This window comes from Bacillus rossius, chromosome 3 (genome assembly GCF_032445375.1).
Source record: "Bacillus rossius redtenbacheri isolate Brsri chromosome 3, Brsri_v3, whole genome shotgun sequence".
In the NCBI taxonomy this organism is placed as follows: Eukaryota; Metazoa; Arthropoda; class Insecta; order Phasmatodea; family Bacillidae; genus Bacillus; species Bacillus rossius.
The window spans coordinates 131,113,392-131,139,301 of record NC_086332.1 but is presented as its reverse complement, the minus strand read 5'-3'; the positions used below and the strand labels follow the sequence as shown (position 1 = coordinate 131,139,301).

The following is a 25,910-nucleotide window of genomic DNA, read 5'->3' as shown; positions in this document are numbered from 1 at the left end:
CTGTTCCTTGTATTTTTATCTTTGTATCCATTTTATATATCGGAACAACATGAAAAAAAAACTTCATTATCGATCCAGAAACAACCAAAAAATAAACTTCCAGAGAACCACAAAAAAATACTGCCTTAGCAAGTGTTTCCGCAGTGGATTTAAACTTATAATAGCTTTCGTGTTTCATAAAATCAATTTTAAACTCTATTAAATTTAAATTAATTCTTATAGATAAATTGAAGTTTGTAAGGCCGTGTCCGTATTTGCCTGAAGTACATAATACTATACGTACTTGTCCCTGGAAGTGATATCACAAGGGCTGCATAACTGAAAGTGAAGTATATTCAAGTACGCAAGTCAAAAATAAATCTGTGTACTTCTCACGTACTTCCAGTTGAAAACGTCACCATTTTGAAAAACGATTTTAGGTTATATTTGATTTAAAAAATTTAAGAACACTTAAAAACATAAATAATTTTTGTTATAAATTAATAATTTATACACGTTTATTAATTTATACACGTTTACAAATAAGTTTAAACAATTACATACACATACACAGCCTTCTGTTGGTAACTACAAAACGTAGGTAAAATAATAAATTAAATTGCCATAAATTTGCGGGACAGTAATTAAGTGTTAAATGACTATTTTCGGCTAAAAAAAAATTTCTCAATAAAAATTGTGTGCAAAAATAAAATGTAAACATCCTTTTTGGCTAGATATTACCATGTGAAGAGGCCAAACATTAAACCTGTCCAGATTCGTCAAGGGCAAGTGAAGTACGCAAGGTTGCAAGCTCATAACTACATAACTTGAATTCAGATCGGCATAATTAAACATGTTAGTAGTAGTATTATAGTTTGGTTGCTCCGAGCCCTGGCTTCATGTTGTGGATTGAGGATGGGGTCAATGACCTATTGATCTGGCGTTTCGGCGGCAATGTTTGGTGTCAAAATTCCCAAAAAATTTCATATTTCGAGGGAAAAATTCCAGTTATGAGGGAAAATTTCTCGTTTTAGTTATCAAAACTGTCAACGGCTTTAAAATTCCCAAAAGTGACTTAAATTCCTAGCGTCAAGCCGTTCTAAGCCGTCAAGGTCATGACCTTGACAATTAGGATGACATCACCGCAATTTTGAATTATCTTGTAACTGTTGCAATCATCGTGTGTATAAAAATTAAACTAAATGGCGGTAGCGCACTCTAGCAAACGTAAACAAGATGACGATTGTGATGTCGTAATCCAAGATGGTGGGCGTGACGTCATACTAGCTGGCTATATAGATATATATATACACACACACACACACACACACACATACACTAATATTATGAAGCTGAAGAGTTTGTTTGTTTGTTTGTTTGTTTGTTTGTTTGAACGCGCTAATCTCAGGAACCACTGGTCCGATTTGAAAAATTCTTTCAGTGTTGGATAGTACATTTATCGAGGAAGGCTATAGGCTATATTATCAATAACATTAGGGATCCTTACTAAAAGTCCAATTTAGAATCAAATGCGTTGGAGATGCAACATGCAGTACACGTACGAAGTGTGTGTTGACAATGCCGCAGGCGCTAGAAGTTTATTTCCTATTGTCTATTAACATTGTTGCCACGCACTAGATGCCTTATCATTCTTAATTTTCCCATACAAGTAAAAAACACCCGTGTGATATTAACAACGAAGCAATCAGTACCCTCATAAGAGTTCAATTAGTATTTAAATACTTTTTATCACTTTGAATCGCAAACCTAAACTATTGTTTTTTTTTCCTCTCTCTGTGTTTAATTTGTTTTTTTTTCTTTTACTAGAATTATTTTTATTATTTTTAATTAATTTTCATTTTTTGGACCATCAATAATTTTCCTCTCCCGTTACAATTCTGACAAGGACTTGCACTATATATAATTTCAAAATTTCATCGCTTAGGGAGTTTAAAAGGGGTAAATTCTGTTTTATAATAACACATCATAGAAGGTAAGTCATAGGGTTTGTGTCATTTCTCTATGTCCGCCACACGGTCATATATGTCCTATCCTTCTCCTTGGCTAAACCCATTCAAGTGAATCTCGCGGCTGCTAGCGAACTAAAGGTGCTAATAACAGTTTATTTTAAAACTTCGTCATAGATGGCGTTTCCTTGAATTTGTAACGCGTTATGTGCGTCCGTTACGTCTTGCCTAGGGGTTACCTGCCTTCACATCAACGAAGCTGAAAATTGGTGTCCCGGTTTTGCTGATGCGTAGTTTTGATGCACCGAGATTGTGCAATCAATGGGACTATAAAATCAAAATTTCCAGTTTTTAAAGTGTATGTCATATAAATTTGAAACTCGGTAGTGACGTTCCTTGTATTATGATATGTTTAGCCCGGGCAACGCCGAGTACTTCAGCTAGTATGTGTGTGTGTGTGTGTGTGTGTTTTTATATATATATATACACACACACACACACACACACACACTTTAGCATTAGTGGTGGGAAGTCATTCGGATGGCGGCTTACATGGAGGAAGGATCGGTCGCCATTTTTTTTTTGCACTCACCGGGTTCGAACCGAGGACGCCGAGCTTCATTTTGTAAGTGCGTTTTTAAATAATACTTTATTACATTTTGATTAAATTTTTTATAAATTTTAAATCTTTTCTTATTAAAATCAGAAAATAAATACGGATTTTCAAGATGGTGGTAGTATCTCATAATCTAAGATGGCGAAGTGATATAATTTAAATTTTTATTTTTTATAAATTTTAAAAACATTAATGCATATTTTGAATAACAATTACTGTTTTTCAAGATGGCGGCCGTAACAAAAATTGCAAAGATCTATAATTCAAGATGGCGGGCGTAAATAAAAGTGCAACGATGGCGTTATACACATCCAATATGGCGGGCATAACGAAACATGCAACATTTATATAATCTAAGATGGTGGCCGTAACGATATGTGCAACGGTGTGTTTAAATATTTTTTATTTAAATTTTTTTAATTAACTTATTTAATAAATTTTAAAGTTTTTGCCAATTTTCTAGCATAAAAATTATTTATTTTCAAAATAGTAGGCGTACTGATAATTGCAACAGTTACGACATAATTCATAATGGCGGTGATTTCATCCTAATTGTCAAGGTCATGACCTCGGCAGTTTAGAAAGACTTGACGCTAAGGAATTTAAGCCGCTTTTAGGAATTTACAAGCATTTTTGACATTTTTCATGACTGAAACGGGAAATTTTTCCTCAAACGGGAATTTTTCCCTCGAATTAGGAATTTTTTTAAAAGGAATTTTAAGTATTTTTTGAGGAATTTTGACACTAAAAATGGCCGCCGTGACGTCAGAACAATCGGTCTCATACGTTTATGCCCTTATATATTCTTGATTAAAAAGTGAAAATGTATAATTTACAGGGCCCATAGCATAATTATGTGTACCAGTTGCCGAAAATGTAATGTAATGATACTTGTATATCTAAGAAAAATTATAATATTTCTCATTAATTTGCAATGTATGTGTAATTATTTTACTACAAAACTTGTCTAATACATTGCTATTTAATAAATAATTTGTCCTCTAATTGTTTTATTTTCATTTGTCCAAAGACATTTAATTATATACTAAGCTTACTAATTTTTACTGTTTCTCAATTGTTCTTTATTATGCCATTTTAAAATGTAAATTTGGCGTGGAGCAATTACAATTTCTAAAATGTGAGTATAAATTACTATAAAACTACATCCATGACTTATATTTATTGTACTAGTATTCCTCGCTCCTAATCACTTAGACTCTGGTTGATTTCCGCGTATTACATCAGTGGTCGTAATTTATGCACGCCTTTTTTCTACTTACCTTTTTTTTTTTTTTTTTTTTTTTTTTTTTTTTTTTTTTTTTTTTTTTTTTTTTACGGTTTGGGAAGGGGGGAAATACTAGTACTCTTCGCGTATCACTTTATCTAGCCACCTCTGAAATATTATTTTGTTACCTACGATGATTAGCCTACTCCCTACATATGTTCATTCAGACACTTCTGACTGGGTAGTGAAGGCGGTTTGTGGTAAAGGTCTGTGACCCTTTCAGAGTTAAATTTTAATTGTAGAAATATTAATTATTAATTACAGCATATGTTATTTCATGCTTGTCCGACCTGCAGTACATAAATACCTACAAGGAGAACTACCGGTGATGGTTGACGTCACCCGTAGGGATAGCATGAAGGTGCTCTCCATTTCGTCAGACGCGACCGCCAATATTTATGTTGCAGTAATAAATTACTACACGAGACCATATTTTGTAAATATTAATTACGTATTTTTAAAAGAAAATTTTTTGACGAATGCCAGGGTCATTGAGCAACTAATGACATAGATTTCAAACATCATACATGATAAATAAAAATGAAGGGGTCATCGAAAGCCACAAGCTGCAGGTCGGCTAAAAGCAAACCAAAAAATGCTTCAGCTCTATCCTCGTCTATACATACTTACATGCATAATACATTCAAACAACTAAAATTAGTGCAATAAGCTGCAATATTTTGTGGACATATATTCACCTACAAATATAAATTGATTGTATAAAAAGGTCATTTTTATATCGTCGTACAGAAAACTATAAATTTTAATCATATACCAAAAAATACCACTTTACCACAGAAAGTCACGAAATTAGATGTTTAATCATATATCTGTGGCAAAATATGTAAAGGAAGTAACCTGTAAAAGTGCAAACCCTTTTTCGTACAGTATATAACAATGTTTTTTTTTTACGGGAAGGAAAACTGCATTACTGGCCAACCTCACTGATTGTAGTGGTCAGCTGTGTACGAGAGTTCATTGAGTCATCTCAAGGATTAGCTTATTTAGTACAAGCATGTCAAACTAGTCGAATATGTTATAATAAATAACTAAAATCTCGATCTTGCGTAACTTGCAGAAGAGACCAAATCTGAGAGTTTCGCCACCAACCCACCGCGGTAAAATGAACAATATGTTTATTGTATAAGTGAAGTGTTCTATATATTTGTTTGCATATGTATGCATAAAATTAATATTTACTATAATTCTGCTGGGTTTGCCTACGGTTACCTACGGGTTTAGAACTGAAATGTACTGAAAATAGTAATATTTATCCTCTTACGCGCTATGAGGGTCGAGCGGTCGAAGAAGTCTGGGGAGAATTGACAGAGAAAACCGAGCGGAAATCTTACTGCTCTCCGAGGCAGGCAGTTGGCTGGCTTCCCCCACCCCCCTCAGGCTCGTTGAAGAACATGACACCCCGCTGGGCGATAAGGAATTATGAGAAAAGCACGTTCTTTCCTCCTACTCCTACACCACCACCCCCTCAGCCATCCATAGCTCATCCATACAGCTAGTGCTCTCTATCGAGAATTTTAGAACTACATGTGTTGTATTCTTTCTTTGCACATTCGGGAGAAACTCAGGATCTTAGCCTTAAGGCTAATGCAAAATTATGCAGTGGCAAAACAAAATGAAAACTAAAGGGCTTAGCAAACATGTTACAAGCTGATCACAGCCACATCATGCAACAAACTTACAGTTACTGTGTCCTACATGAAGTTAACGTCATCGCCGATACTGACCAGAGCTGTAGCGCCTCACCCAACTGCAACCAAACGACCCAGACAACAGACGGGGTGAGGCCAGGATCGACAAGCAGCACGGAGAGAAGGAGAGGGAGGGGGGAAACTAGCAGAGGGGAAGGAATTGCTGGACTATGCGACCAAAGCAAGAAGCACATGCTTCAGATGTAGTGCTGAAACACATGCAAGTATCAGCAGGGATTTTAATGATAAGCGCTGCCTCGGGACATCTGTCCTCATGAGTGGTGACCAGTACTGAGCAGTGAGCATGCTGCTACACCTGTCTGTTGTCACTTACATAAAGTCACTATATTTTCCCCATATGCTGCATTTAACCTCAACTGTTAAAGTAAACGTGAGTTGTAACTAAAATTTGTGACATTGTTAGCTTGTGGTATGTGAATTGGCTGAAAAGTGATGGTAAACGAGTAACAAAAATGTAGACACGTAGATGTAGTCACAGTGGAGCTAATGAATGAGTGCACACACCCATGCAATAGTGCCAGCAGGCCTTGGCCACAGTATGTTACATTGCACACTTAGGAACAGAGGTTTAAGGTGACAAGACCGCCACGAGCCACTTCAGAACCAACTCAGTGTTCATGAATGTGAGTCATGGCACTGTGTTTGGTTGGAACCCACAAACCTTGCCTCACACCTTGTTGCAGCGTGGGGCAGAGACAGCTCATCTGCCTGGCCAGGGCTCTGCTCAGGAAGACCAAGGTGCTGGTTCTGTAATGACTGACGGGAGCTAGATTGAGAGAGGGAGCATGGCTTGTTGCAGCGTGGGGCAGAGACAGCTCATCTGCCTGGCCAGGGCTCTGCTCAGGAAGACCAAGGTGCTGGTTCTGTAATGACTGACGGGAGCTAGATTGAGCGAGGGAGCATGGCTTGTTGCAGCGTGGGGCAGAGACAGCTCATCTGCCTGGCCAGGGCTCTGCTCAGGAAGACCAAGGTGCTGGTTCTGTAATGACTGACGGGAGCTAGATTGAGAGAGGGAGCATGGCTTGTTGCAGCGTGGGGCAGAGACAGCTCATCTGCCTGGCCAGGGCTCTGCTCAGGAAGACCAAGGTGCTGGTTCTGTAATGACTGACGGGAGCTAGATTGAGCGAGGGAGCATGGCTTGTTGCAGCGTGGGGCAGAGACAGCTCATCTGCCTGGCCAGGGCTCTGCTCAGGAAGACCAAGGTGCTGGTTCTGTAATGACTGACGGGAGCTAGATTGAGAGAGGGAGCATGGCTTGTTGCAGCGTGGGGCAGAGACAGCTCATCTGCCTGGCCAGGGCTCTGCTCAGGAAGACCAAGGTGCTGGTTCTGTAATGACTGACGGGAGCTAGATTGAGAGAGGGAGCATGGCTTGTTGCAGCGTGGGGCAGAGACAGCTCATCTGCCTGGCCAGGGCTCTGCTCAGGAAGACCAAGGTGCTGGTTCTGTAATGACTGACGGGAGCTAGATTGAGAGAGGGAGCATGGCTTGTTGCAGCATGGGGCAGAGACAGCTCATCTGCCTGGCCAGGGCTCTGCTCAGGAAGACCAAGGTGCTGGTTCTGTAATGACTGACGGGAGCTAGATTGAGAGAGGGAGCATGGCTTGTTGCAGCGTGGGGCAGAGACAGCTCATCTGCCTGGCCAGGGCTCTGCTCAGGAAGACCAAGGTGCTGGTTCTGTAATGACTGACGGGAGCTAGATTGAGCGAGGGAGCATGGCTTGTTGCAGCGTGGGGCAGAGACAGCTCATCTGCCTGGCCAGGGCTCTGCTCAGGAAGACCAAGGTGCTGGTTCTGGACGAGGCGACGGCGGCCGTCGACCTCGAGACGGACGACCTCATTCAGGTGCCTTGCCACTCCATTCATTCTCATGTCTGCTTCCATTCCACCGATTTTGCCAGCAATCGGAACCGTCGATTCTTCCGCCAAGTTTCGAGGAATCGTATCGTATTTAGTATGGTACTAAGCACTCTTAATAGTTTAGAAGAAAAAAAGTTTTTCCCTGAATGAAGCCGGCGATTCCTGCTAAAATTACAGTTTTTTCGGCCAGAATATTGTCACGATATTTACGTAACTCACCTTGCACTTTGATTTCAAAATTCGGTAAATTACGTAATAGTTATCTTATTTCACGTGTATATTGGTTGCAGTTTCAGCTTATACAATTACAGTATAAAAGTCGTTAGGATCAAATTAAATATTTGTTTTCCAAACTTTAGAATCATAACCGTGTTTTAACTTATTTTGTGTTGAATTACACAATACGTAAAGAAAAGAAAAGAAACAAATTATGAATACATCATCTCATCTAGCCGAGTCCGCCATACTTTAACGTTGTAAACAGCTAACAGAGCGTGCAACACAACAAAAGCAATACTATCTATTGTAATTTATTTTTTTTTTAAGTTTTAAAATGGTTATAATTGGGTTAAAACACATAATATATTACTGTATTTTTATTTAATATAATAATATATTTAACTAGTATGTCTGATTAATTAACTTTTTTTCGTTTACTTTGCCCATAGAAGGTACTGCATGAGATGAAACACGAAAGCCTCCATATTATTGAATACTTTATGTTGTAACCTCACTTTTGTTTCTATTAACATGCGTGGTTTTAATTACTATTTTTCGAGAGATCAGGTAGTTTATTTCTACGTACGTACGTACGTACACGTATTTCTGTGATAGTACAGTACACATATTTCTGTGATGTATATAACTCGTTTTTGCAGAAACACACGTGAAACAGTGTATTAGAAATAAAAAATCATGTCTGATGTGTGAAAACATTTTACAATCTACCCGTTCGATGACAAATTTGCAGTATGCAATTATTGTAACAGGAAAATATCTCGTGGGCCAACAAAGACCACAACCAACCTATTAAAACATTTTCGGACTCAACATAGGTATCTTGCTTTGGGGGACTCCAGTGAAATTCATAATGTACCATAAGATTCTATTTTTTATTTATACACTGTTTTAATATTTCAGTTTGTTTTGTTAATACACCTGAATTCTCATTTCTAGAAATTGTTGAAATTATAACCTTGTATTGCTTATGAATTAATTAGCATAATACAAGCAGCTGAGTTTTCATTAGAATTGCATTAAAAACTTTGTCTTGAAATAGAAGTTTGTTTGGAATTTTTCCTTTTTTAAGTTCTTTAATGATTAGGTACATGGCAATTTTTTTGGTGGAATTCGGAATCTGAACTGAACCTGGAATCAAAGCATTTTTGGAATCGGAATCGGAATCGAGAAAATATGGAATTGACCCATCTCTACTGGAAACCATGGCTAAACAAAATTTTACTTTTAAGTATGTTTTCCAATTTTCCAGTTAGGTTTCAAGTCACCTCAAAATACTAAAAATATTTGCCTTAATTTGTAAACTATATGCAGTTTCTGAAATTTTGTCATTGTAAAAGATATTTTAACTTAAATGATTAAGAAAATTTAATTCAAATGCCTTTTTTTTTTTTTTTGCAAAAAAAAAAACTCTTCTTTGTGTTGTACGTTTGTGTTATAAAATTAGGGTTCTAGAAAACCAACTTTGTTGGAAGTTTCTAAGAACTTGTTAGTCAGATCCTGAATATATACTGTTAAAAATAACTTTTTTAGTACAACAATGTATTTTTACATTATTTAATAATTTATTTTCAATATTTTTTCAGGCAACCATAAGGAAAGAGTTCAAAGACTGCACAGTGCTGACAATTGCCCACAGGCTTAACACAATTGTGGATTCAGACAGGTAAGAGTGCAAGACTGATTTTAGCGGGGTAAGTTTTCAGGGGGGGGTATATCAAACATGCCAAAATTCATTAATATTTTTTTTTTACCACACTTTTCTTTTGTAAATAGCCACACCCATGATTTCCAAAAACTTCAGGTGAATGTACTCTGTACTACTTTTGTAGTCTACCATGTATAGGTATATAATTTTTTAAATCGTGTTTCTTCTTGTAAAATAATAATTTTCTTATTTTAGGTCACATATATTCAGCTTTGTATGTACTTATGAATAGAGGCCCACTTTATAGTAAATAAAATTAGTGAATTTCCCATAAACAATTGTTTGATTTTGGCATAAAAAATATTTTAAGTTGCTAAAAAAAAAAGCACTTATAAAACATTCTTCATGTGTAAGTTGCTAGGCAAATGACATTATGCTATAAGGCATAATAATTAAATTACTAGAATAACTATCAATTTATCAGTTGATTATATGAGCTAATCAAATTTCATTAGTCAGCTTATCAGTTAAATTACTGTAGGACTACGTAACATTCAATGAATTCATTGCTAAACACAAGAGTGTATGTATGTATGTGTATATAAACAAAGCATAATTGTGTTTTTTTTTTTTTTTAATATATGCCTTATTTGTGCCCCAAAATTTTACCGCATTGATTAATGCATGTTTAAAGTTTTGTTATGGTGCCCGTGCTCTGGATTAACAAAGTAGCCTCTTGTTGGGACAGACAAAGAAGGTTGGCTAGAGAAACTAGACACAACAGTCGTAGATTCACCAGAGGAGAGCAGGAGCACGAACATGTAATTCAGGATACTCTCCCAAGCAAGGTAGGGTACAGGTGGATCGTAATAAATAATTACACAAAATATAAGCTACTGAATACGTGTTTAAATAAGAAAATCCATATCCCTTTTAGATATTAACAAAGTTGTATAACAATTATGTTTTTAACAACTATATAAAATAAGGGTGGGTGGAAGGGTTAAACTTAAATCACCTAATATTGTAACGGCGCACCTAGCCGGTGCCACCACCATATGTTACGGGGGAAAAAGAGAAAGATAAAAGTAAGAATCAAAAGTCGTAAATCGTAAAAGTTATGGGGGGAGAGAAAATCGTAGCTCTTTACACAAAAAAACAACTCGCTTGCTGGCTTCAACTACTCTTAACTTCATAAAATACTTTACTGTACCTAGGATCATAGGTTCGGCATCCCGTACAGGATGTCTGGAGAGAGTTGAACTCAGGAGTTTTTGCAAAATAACATAATACTAAATTAAAATGATTTTATTTTTAAAGTCAAATGATCAACATAATTTTTAAAGAATATTTAAATAGCGGGATTACAATTTACAACAACAATCTCTTCATTACTTCCTTAACTACTGAACGACCTTACAAGAGAGAAAGAGAGAACTTCACTAAACTCTTCCCTAATCCTTACGAGTACATCTTAACTTATAATTAAAATTAAGACAAAGATCAAGCAATACTCACATTTTCCAATAAGCCTTTCTTGATCGGTTACTTAAAAACTAACGTAGGGGCCTCTCCTGCCCTTAAAACCCGAACGAACATTACATTCTTAAAAACTCTGACTATAACGACTCGTGACCCCTGACGAGAGACCTAGCTCCCGCCAGAGTCAGCTTAAAGACGATTACATGACGAGCTAAACTTGCGAACTTAACGACTCGTTGCCACAGGTGAGTGCCATAGCCTCCGCCTGAGTGAGCCCCGAGCTACCACTCACTTGCGCTTAAATTCGCGCGCCCTGCCGCGCCTAGCATAACAAACGCTCGTTATTGAAGCCAAATTTACTAAACAACTAACTAGAACATCTGGGAAGGCTACCCCCCTCTACCCCGACGTGCAGGCCACACCGCGCGGCTTGTTACGACAGCGCGCCCCAGTAACTGCTGCCCGTGGCTGCGCCAGGCGCGGCCGAACAAACAAACAAAAATCTGCAAGCCTGCAGCGCGCCGCACCGGCCCCGTGCCCCAATTACATGGTCACGCCACTTGCGCTGACGAGTGAACAGAGCAGCCAGCCCAGAGTACCGTCAGTAAAGTCCCTAAATTTGATTTCAACAACCCTGAACAAATTTGAACCGCGACAATATTATAATAATATTGTATGAAATATTGTAGCACCATTCTTTAGCTTGTTTCGTAGATTAATTTTAGTAATGCTATGCGGAAGTCCATGCTCAATATTATGACCAAAGGATTACACAAGAATGTTCATTCTGACTTATCCGTCACTTGCTGGCGGCGAGATGCAGACCAATTGGGTCTTCGGAGCAGGGATAGGCCTTCAGGGAACCGGACATTCAGTGACTTCAGAAGTCAAGGGCCTGGATTCTGTCACTTGAAGGTGAAATCGCAAGGTGTCAAGTCCGGTGATCGTGGTGGCCACGGGAGTAGCACTTGGTCAGCGGCCGCCCCAACGCCCATCCAGCGATGTGGCAACGTCTCATTCAGATAATCTCGTACCACATTGTGGAGCACCATCTTGTTGGAAGATGAAGTCCCTGCTATCATCTTCAAGTTGTGGCATAAGCTACAATTGCAGCATGTCGAGGTAGGTGATAACATTGACAGTTCTCTCAGCGAAGAAGAAGGGGCCATAAACTGTCTTGTTTGACATGGCACAGAACACGTTAACTTTTGACGAATCTGGGACGTGTTCGAGAGTTGCATGTGGATTCTCGGTCCCCCATATGCGTTTGTTGTGTCGGTTGACTCTTCCTGAGAGATGAAAAGTGGCTTCGTCACTGAAGATTAATTTTCTTGCAAAGTCATCGTCTTCAAGACGGTTCTGCATGGCAATGCAGAACTGCAGTCGGAGCAGTTTGTCATCGTGGTTGATGGCTTGCAGAAGCTGCAATTTGTACGGCTTCACTCTTAATTGCTTACGAAGAATTTTCCACACTGTTGGCTGAGGGATGTTCAATTCTGCACTAGCCCGATATGTTGACTTCTTGGGACTTCGCACCATCAGGTCCCTTACACAATCCACTGTCTGTTGTGACACGCCTGGCCAACCCGATCGTTTTGCGTCGCACAAACAGCCGTCTTCCTCGAATTTCTTGTACCACTTCATTATGCTATTGTAAACTGGTGGTGTTTTGTTAAACTTGCCACGGAAAGCTCTTTGGACACTCACTACCGATTCGCTATGGGCGTATTCAAGCACACAAAAGGCTTTCTCTGCCTGGTTCGCAGCCATTTTCAGCAACTACATGCACTAGCGCCCCTGTCGGTTGTTTTTTAAAATAGCTTTTTGGTGCTACATTCAAAAAACTTTCAGAGTTGTTCTTTCACGCTGTATATAATTTGTTACGTTATTCTTTTCCATTTCACTGTACAGATTTTATGAAATGTTTCACGGACTTTATACCGTATTTACTCGTGTATAGCGCGCCCTCGTGTATAGCGCGCACCACGATTTTTGCAACAAATTCCAAAGAAAAACAAATTTGAAATTTTTTTTCCCATAAATAAATTTTACTAACATTTTGTGGTACCTGATTATTTAAATTGATGTGTGGTGATGCGTCAGGAAAATACTTAAACTCTGCTGTGTGGACGGAAGATAATGAAGCGCTGTATCGTCACAACTGGTACGTGGGAGGGAAGGAGGGAGGGAGGCGTGCCGCGCTACGTTGCTAAGCTGGCGCGGAGAACTAGATGACTCACCGGTCGCTGCTGGGGCGAGGAATGGAGGAAGCGAAGAAAGTGTGGAGGGGGGGGGGGGGGGCACTGGTGACAACATTCTCTCTCTCTCTTTTTTTACTAGCTTCTGAGCTGGCTTTCTGTAAAGAGGGGAGGTCTAAAAATAAACAAGAGACCATGATGTGCGAGCTTGCGCGCGCGCACGTGTGTGTGTGTGTGTGTGTGAGAGAGAGAGAGAGAGAGAGAGAGAGAGAGAGAGAGAGAGAGAGAGAGAGAGAGAGGCCTCGTTGCTTGTGCGTATGTGTGGGGGCTGGCCAGAAACGTCACCCGGCAGTTAACAACTTCCACTCCTCCCCGCCTCCCCCCACATTTTTTTTTTCCGTGTATAGCGCGCATCCTTATTTTTTTCCTTTACTTGAGGGGGAAAAAGGGCGCGCTATACACGAGTATATACGGTAATTATCCTGTATATATGGACCCTTTTTTTTACTCTTAATAGGACAGTCGTATAAATTTGAAAAGGATAAATTGCATCATATTGCTGTTAATATTCATGTTTCATGAGTCTGTACGATTACAATTTAAATCAAATAAACAGAAAATTAAGTTTTTCAGATCAAACTTAGTTTACTTTGACTTCGTTAACTGAAAAAAAATGTACAACTTTTGAGAAAATGACTCAACGAAAAATCTTATACTTACCATCCTGCAGTTTTATTAAAGAGACTGTTGAGAAACATATAACATTTATTCCACATTTTACATTTCAAAACACAAGAAGAGATGTTATTTGTAACATAGCAAATTACGAAAATAAAATATTTTAATGTCTGGAATTAGATTTTTACTCCTATAGCTGCAATCAAATTGCTGTTTGGCTCAAACATGAAAGTGATACATCATGATTTTTCATATCTTTAAGGGCGCGGTTCAAGTCGAAAAAATCGTCACTGTTCCGAAACATTATTTTGCAGTCGTGATGTCATTAGGGGTCTCAAAGCGATGTCCCCCACTACTCCGCGCGCTTATATTTAGACTAGGGCCGGTCCCAGCGCGGTTCAGTCGCGAGAGAGTCGTCGAGCGGGGAGGTTGTGTCTCTGCTCTGTTTGGCCTTGAAACTGAAGCATGCGAGATCTGGGAAACTTCCCTTCTCCCCTCACCCATGAGTGCCTAACGCCTCCGCGCAGCGTTGCCAGACTGCTTCCTCCCCTCCCAGGGGCGCGCGGCTGTCTGACCTCTTGGTCTGACCCGGGCGCTCGGCGGCCGGCTGAACGCGATCCGTATGGTGTGGCGAGGATGCAGCAGCGCTTGGTTAGGGGAGTGGGCGGGACAAGCATTATATGAAAGACACATTATCTTACACTACGATTATATTCTCACTATCCTTTTATGTTGATTTGCAAGTGACGGTAGACATTATGTATTTCATAGCCAAATATTCGTTGCGACGTCCATTATTTCCCTGCCGCTGTCACTGCTAGTAATTCTGTTGGTAAATAACCTTTACGAAGGTTGTTAAGTTACAATTACTTTAATTATCGTACAAAAATTTTACATATATTTGGCGGCACATTATATTTAGTGTCACGTCATTAAACAGTATAAAAATGAGTAGAAACTAATAAGCGAATTAAACAGCCTCATAAACATACCCTCTGATACAGTTAGCGGCTACATAAATATTCTATTAGACATGTTTTAACTTGAAATGCCTCTTGAGTCTTATGCAAGTACACATTCAATAGGTAGTATGCCACATATGAGAATTTCGCAAGAACAGTATGTCAAGATCCAATATACAGTATGTATATAAAATATATATATATACATACACACATATATATATAATATTTACACTATCATACATGATTCATGAAATGATCACTGTGAAAAGAAGGGTGATTTTGATGGGATAAAATTACTGTATAAAACATACTTAGTATTAATTATAGAAGAATATAAATTGAAACTGTTACCATTGTTAAAAAGTCTCCTTTTATGCCAACCCAATTCAAACATATCAAAGTTGCAATTTTTGCAAAGTAACATTTTGGTGGTGTGACAAAACTCTTCGCAGTACATGACATCACTAATTAATTATACAAAAACTTGAGTGTGACTACATACTAAAATATAAAACACTAGTAATACAGCAGTTATAATTAAAATTATTAGTAAAAAGAATGTAAGTTACAAGCATTGTATTACAATGTTAAGCAGTACAAAGATAATTAAAGAAATACAGTACATAGAGTTTGTTTAATAACTGTAAAATATTTAGATTTTTCTGGCTGTTATTAGCGTTTTTTTAATTTACATTTTATTTAAGTACAACGTTTTTCCCACATTGTCATCTTCAGTGGCAGTACGCAAATAATATATTTTATATTTAAACCACGTTAATAATATTCACAGGAATAGAGAAATTACAATGGATAAGCAAGATATAACATGATTCTATCATTTATTTTATTACATATCAAGAAATAAATTTTGAGAAATAACACATCTAGTTTTAGTTTCCTGATTATCCCAATCCCACACTGTTTAATGTAATTGGTTGGTCACATTAACTTTCATTGCAATACCGCAATATTTAAACATTCAATCCATTTAAAATCCAGAGTGCATTGTTGTGTAAATACTGTGCAGGAATTCAATACGTAATATGAGCTAAAATCGACATGAGAATGGAGGTGGCAATAATACAAGGCAGTAATTAATGTCCAGGCATAGACGCAAATCATAGGCCCCATGAAATTAGTAGTAGTTACCAAGTTACCCTATATTAATTTACAAATTTCGGAACAATAAATGCTAATAATTAGAAACATATGAATTAATCTACAAAAACAAACCACATCAAAAACTCACATTTGCAACAAAAAAAAATTGTTTTCTCTAAAAGTACCATAGCACGCATGCGGAACAGACATTGGAAAAATGTATACACAGCACTTCAAATTATTGTAATACGCAAATCATGTTTTGCAGGGGACCAACATTTGTAAGATGCAATGTCTTAGTAGGCATGGGCCAGCCAGTAACATGGAGACAGATGGTGTTACAATCTCACATGGAAGCATACAGAAGTCGGATATTCTCCTGAATAAGATCATCAGGGCCGGATAGAGGTCTGGAGGCCTCGGGGCAACAGAGGAGCGGAGGCCCCCTGGCCCCAAATTATTTTACAAATAAAATGAAACATTTTTTTCAGTCGAGTTTTCCAATAAATAATTTATTTTGAAATCAAGTAGATTTTCTTAGTATTTAAAAAAAAAAATCATACATAGTGTTTACTTGTCGGAATTTGAAAGATATTTTTTTTCCGAAGTCTCTATTGTGGGGGCCCTCCGTTTGTGGGGGCCCTCCGTTTGTGGGGGCCCTCCGTTTGTGGGGGCCCTCCGTTTGTGGGGGCCCCGGTTGCCCTCCCCTAAATCCGGCCCTTAAGATCATGCTACAGCTGGTGCTACTGACCCTCCAAATACATAGTAGTTGTCACTGGCCATGTTTGCGGACCCACATTATGGTTCCAAACGTTCTCGTTGAACGAACAGTCTAGATGCCTTGCGTGTTCACTGGACTTGGCTCGGAGGGTCACAGTCCTCGGCTACTATGACCTTACTCTGTGTATTGCAGCTATAAATTATTGTGGGATACGTATGTCCGAAGTGGTACATCCGCGCATGTATTTTGCATAAAACGCGAATGGGACACATGTTAGGCTACTGCGATACAGTGCGACAACCTTTGTTGTACGAATACTAGCGCCATTCGCTCATGCAGTATTTTTTGTTTGTTTTAAGAAATGAGTTTATTTTAACTGCTTGAAATAAAGGCTAATAATAAATTACAAAAAAACAAACGTTTCAGTGTTGCAGAAACAAATAACAATTAAGGTTAATTACTTTGGTGGCTTTTTTTACTGTAGGCAGATAGTGCATTTCATTTCATAGGCCGTAATTTTTAACTTTGAATTCCGAAAATATGAAAGGTAACATTAATTATCGGTATAAAAAGTAAAACGAAAAAGTTCTGCATGAAAAATGCTTTAAACACTGTTATATTTGAAATGGTCAAATGTCCATTATCTTGACAGTAATGAGTCAGTGTCAAAGGTATCACGGTCATTTATTACGACTGAAATAACAAGTATTTCACAAATATCAGCAGAATGCACAGTCTGCTACTAATCAAGTGTGTAATATCGTAAATGCTACAGGAAAACTGACAGAAATCCATTTATAAAAGTGGGGATTTCATGTTAAAAAAAGAGGTTTACATCCCCGACACTGAACGTCACGTTATGTCTCATCCGAAAATCGGACGTTTAGCAAGTGGTAGTTTAAGACTAATTTTAGAAACTGAAGCCAGTAGTATATTAATGTGATTACTTTCCTTTTAAGTCATGGAAAACATTTTATTACTAATTTTTATATTTTAAGCACAACATTTCCTGTAGAATTGCCTCAACGATAATCGTGAATCATTTAAAACAGTAGCTACTACTATAATAGCTGTGAAGGTGATACGGGTTTGATTCCGGGTCGGGTAAACAATTTTTTTTTTTCCAATTGTCCTAACAAAGTTGTTGGTCGGCTGGTTTTCGCAAGGACCACAATTTTTTTCTCCCTTTCGTTCAAGTATTCCATGTTTGCCCCCTTCATCACACATCTTAAATATAGCTGCTGGTCCCTTCCGACTTCCAATCAATAAATTACTATGTGTGTATATATATACACACACACTCAGTTATAAAAAGATTGACTGTTGCTGTTATCGTGAGGGGATAAATTGAAATGCCATGTACGTGCTACATGTGGTGAAGCACGGAAGTGTTTCTTAAAATTCAAACCAAACAATATAGAATTATGTATATATCATACTTATGTATAACAAAGGGTGAGATATCACGCGAGGCAGACATAAGATAGTGCGCACCGCCAAAGTGTAGGATGTCGCAGGAGAAAATGACTTTGGCGAGGGGAAGGAACAGGCGGGCCGAAACGACACAGAAACACGCACAACTGCAGCTCGTCGCAGCCGTAACAATATAATATTTCACTCAAAATTTTTTAAACAGTCAGTAACTTATCGCAGTTTCTTCGTATTTTGCAACTTTTAGGTGCTCAAATAAGCAAAAAATAAGTAAAATAAGCTTTTGTAGTCAAAGGATACATCAGTTTGCAAAATGTTTACATAAATTTGTGTATGGTAGGACAGTACATATTTTTTTTTTCAAAGTGTTCAGTTAGGAATTATTTGAATACTTTGCACCAGTTAAAACTAACTCCCTGTTATGGCCTTGACCCCTCTCCCTTCGGTAAATGATATTACCATACTATTACTTATTGAAAGCGTGATCCGCCACGAAGGCAGATATCAACCCGAGAGGTGTCGGGGAGAGAACCACTGCCCTCCAAGGTTCTCTACGTGACATGTTTCTGCGATGGTTTCGCTATTGCCTTCCGCAGTATGGCGTGAAGAACAAACACCACAACAGCTCTGCCCGAGCCGGGATCCGAGCCCGGGTCCTCGTGCACCGCAGGCCGGCGCCTAGCCCACACTGGCCGCTGCCATTTATACAGTTCTGCAACTATTATTAGTATGGTGAAGTTAGAATTCTGGATTAAATAAAATTTACAAACAAGAAAAAAAGGTCTCAATTATATCCTTCACTTGTTTTTTTTGTTTTTTTTTTATAGAAAATGTGTTGATCGCGAAAACAATAAACACTTTGAATATTTCGAGCAACTGCAATTAACTTACGTGAAAAACATAAAACAAACACTATGTTACCTAATTCTATGTTAGCGTAACAATAAGCATAACTAACAAAACTGTTTATAACAGTGATGCAAGCGGCGATTGCTCAACATCTTGAGTGTTTTCGTCATTTGATTTTTCAATTTTATTATTCCGAAAGTACAATTCTCTTGCGACAGCTTTCTTTGATTTCTTCAACCGGTGATAAGAGCTTTTCTCTTTGCCCATTCTCGTGAAAATGAACTAATTTTTACATTATTAATTAAATCAGAGACTAAATTTGCAAAGCTTGTTTAGTCTCCCTCACAAGTTAACTCCATTCAAAATACGTTATTTAAATATATATGTTATAATAATATCTGCAGAATTAAAATTGTGCTAAATATCACATTTACTGCAAAGCAATACGGCAACAGATCTCAAAAAACCCGTTCCTCTCTCTCTGCGAAGACACAAAATTGGACTTGGCAACACTGAGCGCGGCCTTCGCGGTTTGCTAGTCGTGGCGCATTCTTTCGGCGCGTTTCGAAGTACACCGGAACGCTGCCGCACGCGGTGCACAAGTATTACACATGCCATTCAAAATCTATACGGGCTACGTAAACCGCAAGTACCAATTCAAAATCTACGGAATTTCCTCTTTCAACGATGTTAAGTATAATGTGTTTAAAATGTGTTTTTCGATCAAAAAATGTAGTTTTCAAATGTTGATTAAATGCTACTACAGAGAAATAAATTATTTTAAAACTTTAATATAATATTCCATTCAAAGTTTAGGAGCTAATTCCGTACGAAAAAGTGATTATTCTTATAATATAATTTTTTTTATAGTTTAATTTGTTATTTTAAAAGTTTTCTTTGAAATTCTCATGTATTACAGCACATACGTTCCATTATAAATTATGGCAATTTTTTCACATTGAAAAAAATATTAACCATTGGAACTCCTATTATACTTTTAAAAATAACCTTTATTAATCCATATACATGAATACCTTTTCCAGTAATCATATTTTAACGCCAGAAATTACAGCTATAAATGGTGCCAAATTGAAAATTCTGTTCAACCGCGCCCTTAAACAGATACATTCAGAACAATAAAACCAAATTGACGAGCATGTGTGGTTTGAAAGTGATTCAATAATAGTTGGACTGTAAAACTAATTAAATTAATTTTTATGATCCATGCCCTTAAGTACAATTTTTGTCTTGGACATCTGGACATAATGACATTCCTTGAATTCCAAACATTAAAAGAAAACTTATTTTGTAAAATGAATTAAGTTTTGGTTTTACTTCCTGAATGCTTGAAAGTCCTCTGAAAGGGCATGGTGCTACTTCAAATAGTTTACGAGTAGTGTACTGTTTTAATGAGTTGAAAGGTTAGGTCAGGTACATTAAAAATTGTGTTTAATTGTGATAAACAGGTTGTTAGTTTGGAATGGTTACTTTAAAAATACTGCGGAATCATGTTAGTTTGTAACAATGATTGAAAGGTAGCTATTTTAACCTACTAGTTAAGGGGCCTGCCTCGTCAGGGGTGTATGTGTGTTAGTGAGGCAGGATGATAAGTGCGACGCTCGCTGGTGCTTCTAGCGCAGTATCGCCTCCAAGCGCAAGGCTCTGAACTGGCGCGCAGTCTTCTCGTCGTCACAGGACAACTGTGAAATTTTAGCGGTGACCGTAACATTTTATGGTTGAGAAATGAAGATAAAGGTTTAATGCAAGTTCCTTAAGTGCTTTCAAGAATCTGTACTGGTTGTTTTACGCCTAAAAATTACTCTGAAAACATGCGTTTTGGCCATTTTAACTCTTCTAGAAATACAGTTTAAAAACTTGATCCAAAATTAAAAGTACTTTTCGGGCCTCAGCGAACTCTTAAATGCTTTTCTTAAGCAGACCCCACTCGGATATCTCGAGTAGTTTTGAAATCGCGTTGTTTTTCCTGAAGCTGTGCGCACCGTCTGTGTGACCAGGTAGGCGGAGCCCTTAAGTTTAAAAGTTAGCTATTTTAACCCACTAGCTAAGTTTAAAGGATGGCTATTTTAACCTGACTGTCCATACTATTGTATGTATTAATTAGCTATACCAACTTAACCAACCATTCTTACCATTTGTAATGTAGCTAACCTAACCCAAATACCTACTTGTTAAAACAGTGAAACACTGGTAAACTACTTGATGTATCACAACTCTCTCTTGGAAAACATATTAAAAACCTGTCAAATATTTTTAAAAAAAATCTAGAAAAGACATTCTCCTTCAAAATTACCATTCATTGTAATTATAAGTTTAAAATCTTTTTAAATGAGAAAAACATTGTTAAAGTTATTATGACTAGTCCTTCAATATTAATTCACTATACTACACGACTTTTCCTTGGTTTCAAAGCTTTCACATCTACCAAGTTTTCCAGAACATAGTGTGAATAAAATACTCAAATTTAAAAGAAATAAATAGGTATGATGATAGTTGTATCATACTGTTTTACTTGAATCAAATGAATAACTTGTTATAGACATATATGAACTTTAATATAATGCTAATGGTACTTCAACATAACCACAAGGAACATAAAATAATTCTCTAAAATTTCTGTAATTACTCGAGCTGAGCTCATTTTTTAAGAACTTGATAAAACAATTATCAAGTGTGGACTTGACTTGATCAAATGTATTAACTTTGCTCAACTTACCCTAATTTTGTAGACTCACCCATTTAATTACAGAAATAAATAATTATGAAGTTTATAAAGAGTGTATCACTTTTATTTTGCTATGCACAAAGCAAAGAACATTTAATCTGCCAAACATCAACACTAAAAAAAATTGTACATGTGAGATATTGAAAAAAAATTTTTTTTATAAATTTGTTTGTAGTTTTAAATACCTATGACATACCCAGTTTTTTTATATATTACATTTGTTTCTGATGTGTTTTACAATGTCGTATGACTAGTTTCAGATATGTTTTGATACAAACATGGTTTACATTAATGTAAACACTATGGATAGGCATTTTTTTGTTGAGTATGTTAGAGGGCTGATTCTCTTTTGTATAAATTTTTGTAAAATTTCTATAGCAAATAGTGTACAAACTATAATATTTAAATAAATTTTTCTTAAAATTCTAAATAGTAAACTTATTTTTCAAAGTGTTGGAAATACAGATGTGGGATTATTTGGAAATTTTAGGGAGTTGTTCAGAAGGTTGTGAAGAATATATTCTCAAGGTTTTAGCTTGATTTTTTTAATGTGTGGATGAAACTTATTTCCCTGCAGAGAAAGCATGGAATGACTATACTTGCTATGTTGTGTGTTTCAGGGTGATTGTCCTTGATGATGGCCGAGTGATAGAGTACGACTCCCCTGATGCCTTGCTCCAGAACAAGGAGTCTGTGTTCCACGGCATGGCCAAGGATGCAGGCATCGTCTGATGAGTTCCAGTACTCTTGCGGCCATGACGGGATCTTCACTCCACACACACACATCTGCAGAATAACATTCCATAGTCACTCCCATGTTCAGTTACGTTTTTGGTTGTGGGTGACCACTGTAACCTGTTGCCAATCTTTGAGTTTGTTAACGGTCTGGGGGTATAAGTGTTTTATCGCATAATGTTCACAAATTTTATGCTAATATTTAGTTTGAAAAGTAGGGATGAGACTTTTATTCGAGAAAAGCATTCTTTGTTGAGTTTTTCATATAAACAAAACATGTTGCATGGAAAGTATAACTATTGTCGAAGTGCGAGATATAAATATTCCACTACGGACGCGCACTCTATAGCGGCATCAATGTAACCAAACATTAATGATGCTAACTAGCGCTGGCTATATTATTATATGTGCTACATAAAGTCTTTAGAAAATTTACACATCGGACAACTTTCCATGCATTTTAATTATATAAGCGGTAATATCCTAAAGAATAATGTATTTTAACTTTAAAATATCAGAAGTTTATGGACAATATCTTACGCAGGAAAAAATAAAATATCTTAAGGAGAAAATGGAGGCACTGAAATGTTAGACCATATTGGACTGAAAATCGCATTGTGCAGGTACCTCTTAAATGAGTTTTACTGTAATTGTGATTATTGTATTTTTCCATTATAATTACTATACTGCCTTACAGCAACTTTCAAAACAGATTGCTATAACACACTGCTTCGTCGTATGATCTTTGGCAAGGCCATGTGTACTACCTACACAGGGAGCACGAAATATAACAGCGGGACAAAAATGATCATGCAATTTTTATGCAAGGACGATTCTTTTTTCCAAAATTTTGTTGCCCTAAAATAACATTCCAATGATTATGCAAGTGTGACAATTATGCGATAAAACACTGTATTAAGTTCAGTGGTTCTCAAAGTTTGTGCCCTAAATGATTTCCGAGTGTACTTTGTGGTATTCCAGAGAAATGTGTGTCCTGATATAAAAATAAACATACTTACTCTATTATACCATTTTATCACAGATATATTATTCTTTTTGTTTAAACATTATTATTATGTGTTATTTGAATGATTCTACAAGTTTTGCTTGAACAGTGACATTATTATTATAACATATTTGATATTTCTCATAAATTTGATGAAGATGTGCCATCAATTATTGATAGGCTTTAAATGCACCTCGACTTCAAAAAAAGATTGAGAACCAACAATTTATTTAATTAACAATGTGGCTGGTGTTCATTAAATGTGATGTATTTTTATGAAAACAGAGTGAGCATGGTTTCATAGTTTGGTTTGCACAGTTAGGTAAGCTAAATATTTTGAGGTTAAACAAGTGGAATAGTACTTTTCTTTTCCTCATGTCTTCATGCCAGTACTTAATTTTGGAATTTTTTTTTATTAATTTGCAACATGAATATCCAGTGAACGCTCCAGTATAGCTGCTGTGTTCAGAGAGAACCTTGTATTTCTCTTCGAGATCTAAGCTGGTCTTTGTATGACATGTTGAATTAGAAGACAAACAGTTATGTACTAACTAATACATAGTTACTGTTGTAATTTTTTTTTTCATGAATTATGTGAGCATGGGTAAACATTAACAGGGTAAACTTGATTGATGGATATGTTATAAAAAAATTTGTTTTATATTTTGAAAAGATTAAATGGAAATATGATTATATTTATTTGTTTATTTTGATACATTTAATAATATTTTTTGTTTACTTTTTAGTACTTAAAACAGTATTTATAGTCCTGTAGCTACAGCTTGTAACACCTCATAGAATATTAAATAATGAAAAATAATGTGTGTTGTTACTTTGGGATTAATGAATCGGTGCTATTTCACTGTTTTGATGTTGAACACTTTTATTTGAAAGTATTTTTTAAAGTTGTAGGGTATTATTTTTTTAATTTTAGTAAACAGAGGACATTACTCTGTTAGTTGTTTGATGAAGGTGTTACAGATTTGACTACACGAGCAACTTTTATTTATGTAGAAAATAATTATATAATTTCTTGTTACTTATCAAAATAATATGAATTTATCAATTCCACATTTCTTGTATCACAATAATATCAGAAGAAAGTAAAGGTTAAATGTATTTCTGCTTTTAGTACATATTGTATTTTCAGTTTTTGTGTGGGTTCGTGGTGGCCATGTGTGCTTGAATCCTTGAAAAGCTGAAAATTTGCTTGAATTTTGGCTTTCATCCTGGATTTGTATTGTTTCATAAATTTATTTTGACCTGTATAGTGAATAAATACTATATTTAATTTGTGTTTTGGTCTTAGCCACATAACCGTAATACAGATATTAATATGTGTGATGAGCGTTTCTTTGGTTCAGTATCAATTAGGGCTGTGCGGGAAAGGATTTTTTTATTCGGGAAATTCTCGGGCTGGAAAATATTTTTCCCGCGGGAAACGGGAACGGGATCAGGGAAAAATTGATTGAAATATATGCTTCCTATCAATTTTGTATCCTATAAATATGTTTATTTTTTTAATATGTTTCAAAATAATTAAATATAAACTAAGCCTACATTTAAAATTAAACTGTAAATATATATATATGTGTATAAAATAAAACACTGTAGTCATATATCAACTCTTCAAAATAATATTTGGTTCTATGAAAGAACACTAATTCCTCCACATGTTGTGTGACCAAGGACTCTCTTCTTGTTGACACAACATTTCCAGCTGAAGAAAAAACTCTCACTTGCTGCTTCTGTAGCTGGTATTCCAAGATAGGTACTTCACTGCTATCTTGCAAAGGTTTGGCAACACTGTGAGATTTTTTTCCCACCATTTTAAGGGAACTTAAGTCTTTGCAAGTAAGGGCATACTCAAATATTTATGTATTTCACTTGGATATGCATTAACACTAAAAGAACTGGCTAAGCTGTCAAAATGTTTCCATAATCCACTCTGCGGCTTGACACTGGGTTCCATATTTTTAACTGCAAGTGTTTTACTGACAGTGACTTTTCTTCCTCTGGAATCATAACAGACTTGAAGCGAGGGTCCATAAGCATTGCAGTTCCTGCTTTTCGTACATTGGGAATCTGGCTTTAAGAGCAAACAGGAGAGCTTTAGAAAAACATCAGATCCTGCCTTGCTATTACTGTCAGAATGCTCATTCAGGCAAGCTTCCATTGAAAACAGGACTGGGATTACCATGGATGCTGTTGGTATCTTGTCACTGCACAGTTGGGTGGTTGCTTCATGAAGTGGTTGAAGAATTGCCACATAGTCTTCCACAAGTTGCCATTCACTGACAGTTAAACTATCAATGTTAAGTTTAAGTAAATGTTGGGAAAGTGCCGCTTTGTTTTTCAACAATCTTTCCAACATGAGGAATTCTGAGTTCCATCTTGTTGCACAGTCCTGGATAAGTTCCAAACATAAAGTCCAAACTCTTCTTGAATTTTGTGCAACTGTAAATTTGCTGAAGAACTATGCTTGTAATGACCAACTATTCCGCTTTCTTCAACATTAAGTTTATGCTCTCTGTATTTTTATTGGCATCACTTAAGGCTAGTTGGAGTGTATGGGCAAAACACTGCAAATGTGTGAACTTTGCTTTACAAAGCGATGAACCGAATTTGATGTTCCTGCCGTTGTCAGTTGCCATATAGAGAGGTACTTTAGTTTCTTCAAGT

General features: G+C 36.7%; 2 protein-coding genes across 6 annotated transcripts in view; one reads left to right on the top strand and one right to left on the bottom strand.

Annotated features, from left to right (window-relative positions):
- The window catches only part of LOC134531251 (multidrug resistance-associated protein 1-like), a 592,793-nt gene extending 568,274 nt beyond the window's left edge, over positions 1–24,519 (top strand). The window contains exons 29-31 of the mRNA XM_063366941.1: positions 7,305–7,419; positions 9,258–9,337; positions 22,108–24,519. Of these exons, the coding sequence (XP_063223011.1) occupies positions 7,305–7,419; positions 9,258–9,337; positions 22,108–22,219 (307 nt within the window). The 3' untranslated portion in view covers positions 22,220–24,519. The remainder of the gene's footprint in view (positions 1–7,304; positions 7,420–9,257; positions 9,338–22,107) is intronic.
- Positions 1–25,910, bottom strand: part of LOC134531252 (uncharacterized) — a 154,980-nt gene that overhangs the window by 96,128 nt on the left and 32,942 nt on the right. For 2 of the 5 annotated variants that reach the window (XR_010074977.1, XM_063366942.1), the window contains one exon: positions 21,536–22,273. The exons of 2 other annotated variants lie outside the window; for them this stretch is intronic. The gene's annotated coding sequence lies outside the window, so the exon portion shown is untranslated. Of the gene's footprint in view, positions 1–5,547; positions 5,616–21,535; positions 22,274–25,910 lie in introns of those variants that run through there. One more of the 5 variants, XM_063366944.1, reaches the window with a different exon arrangement.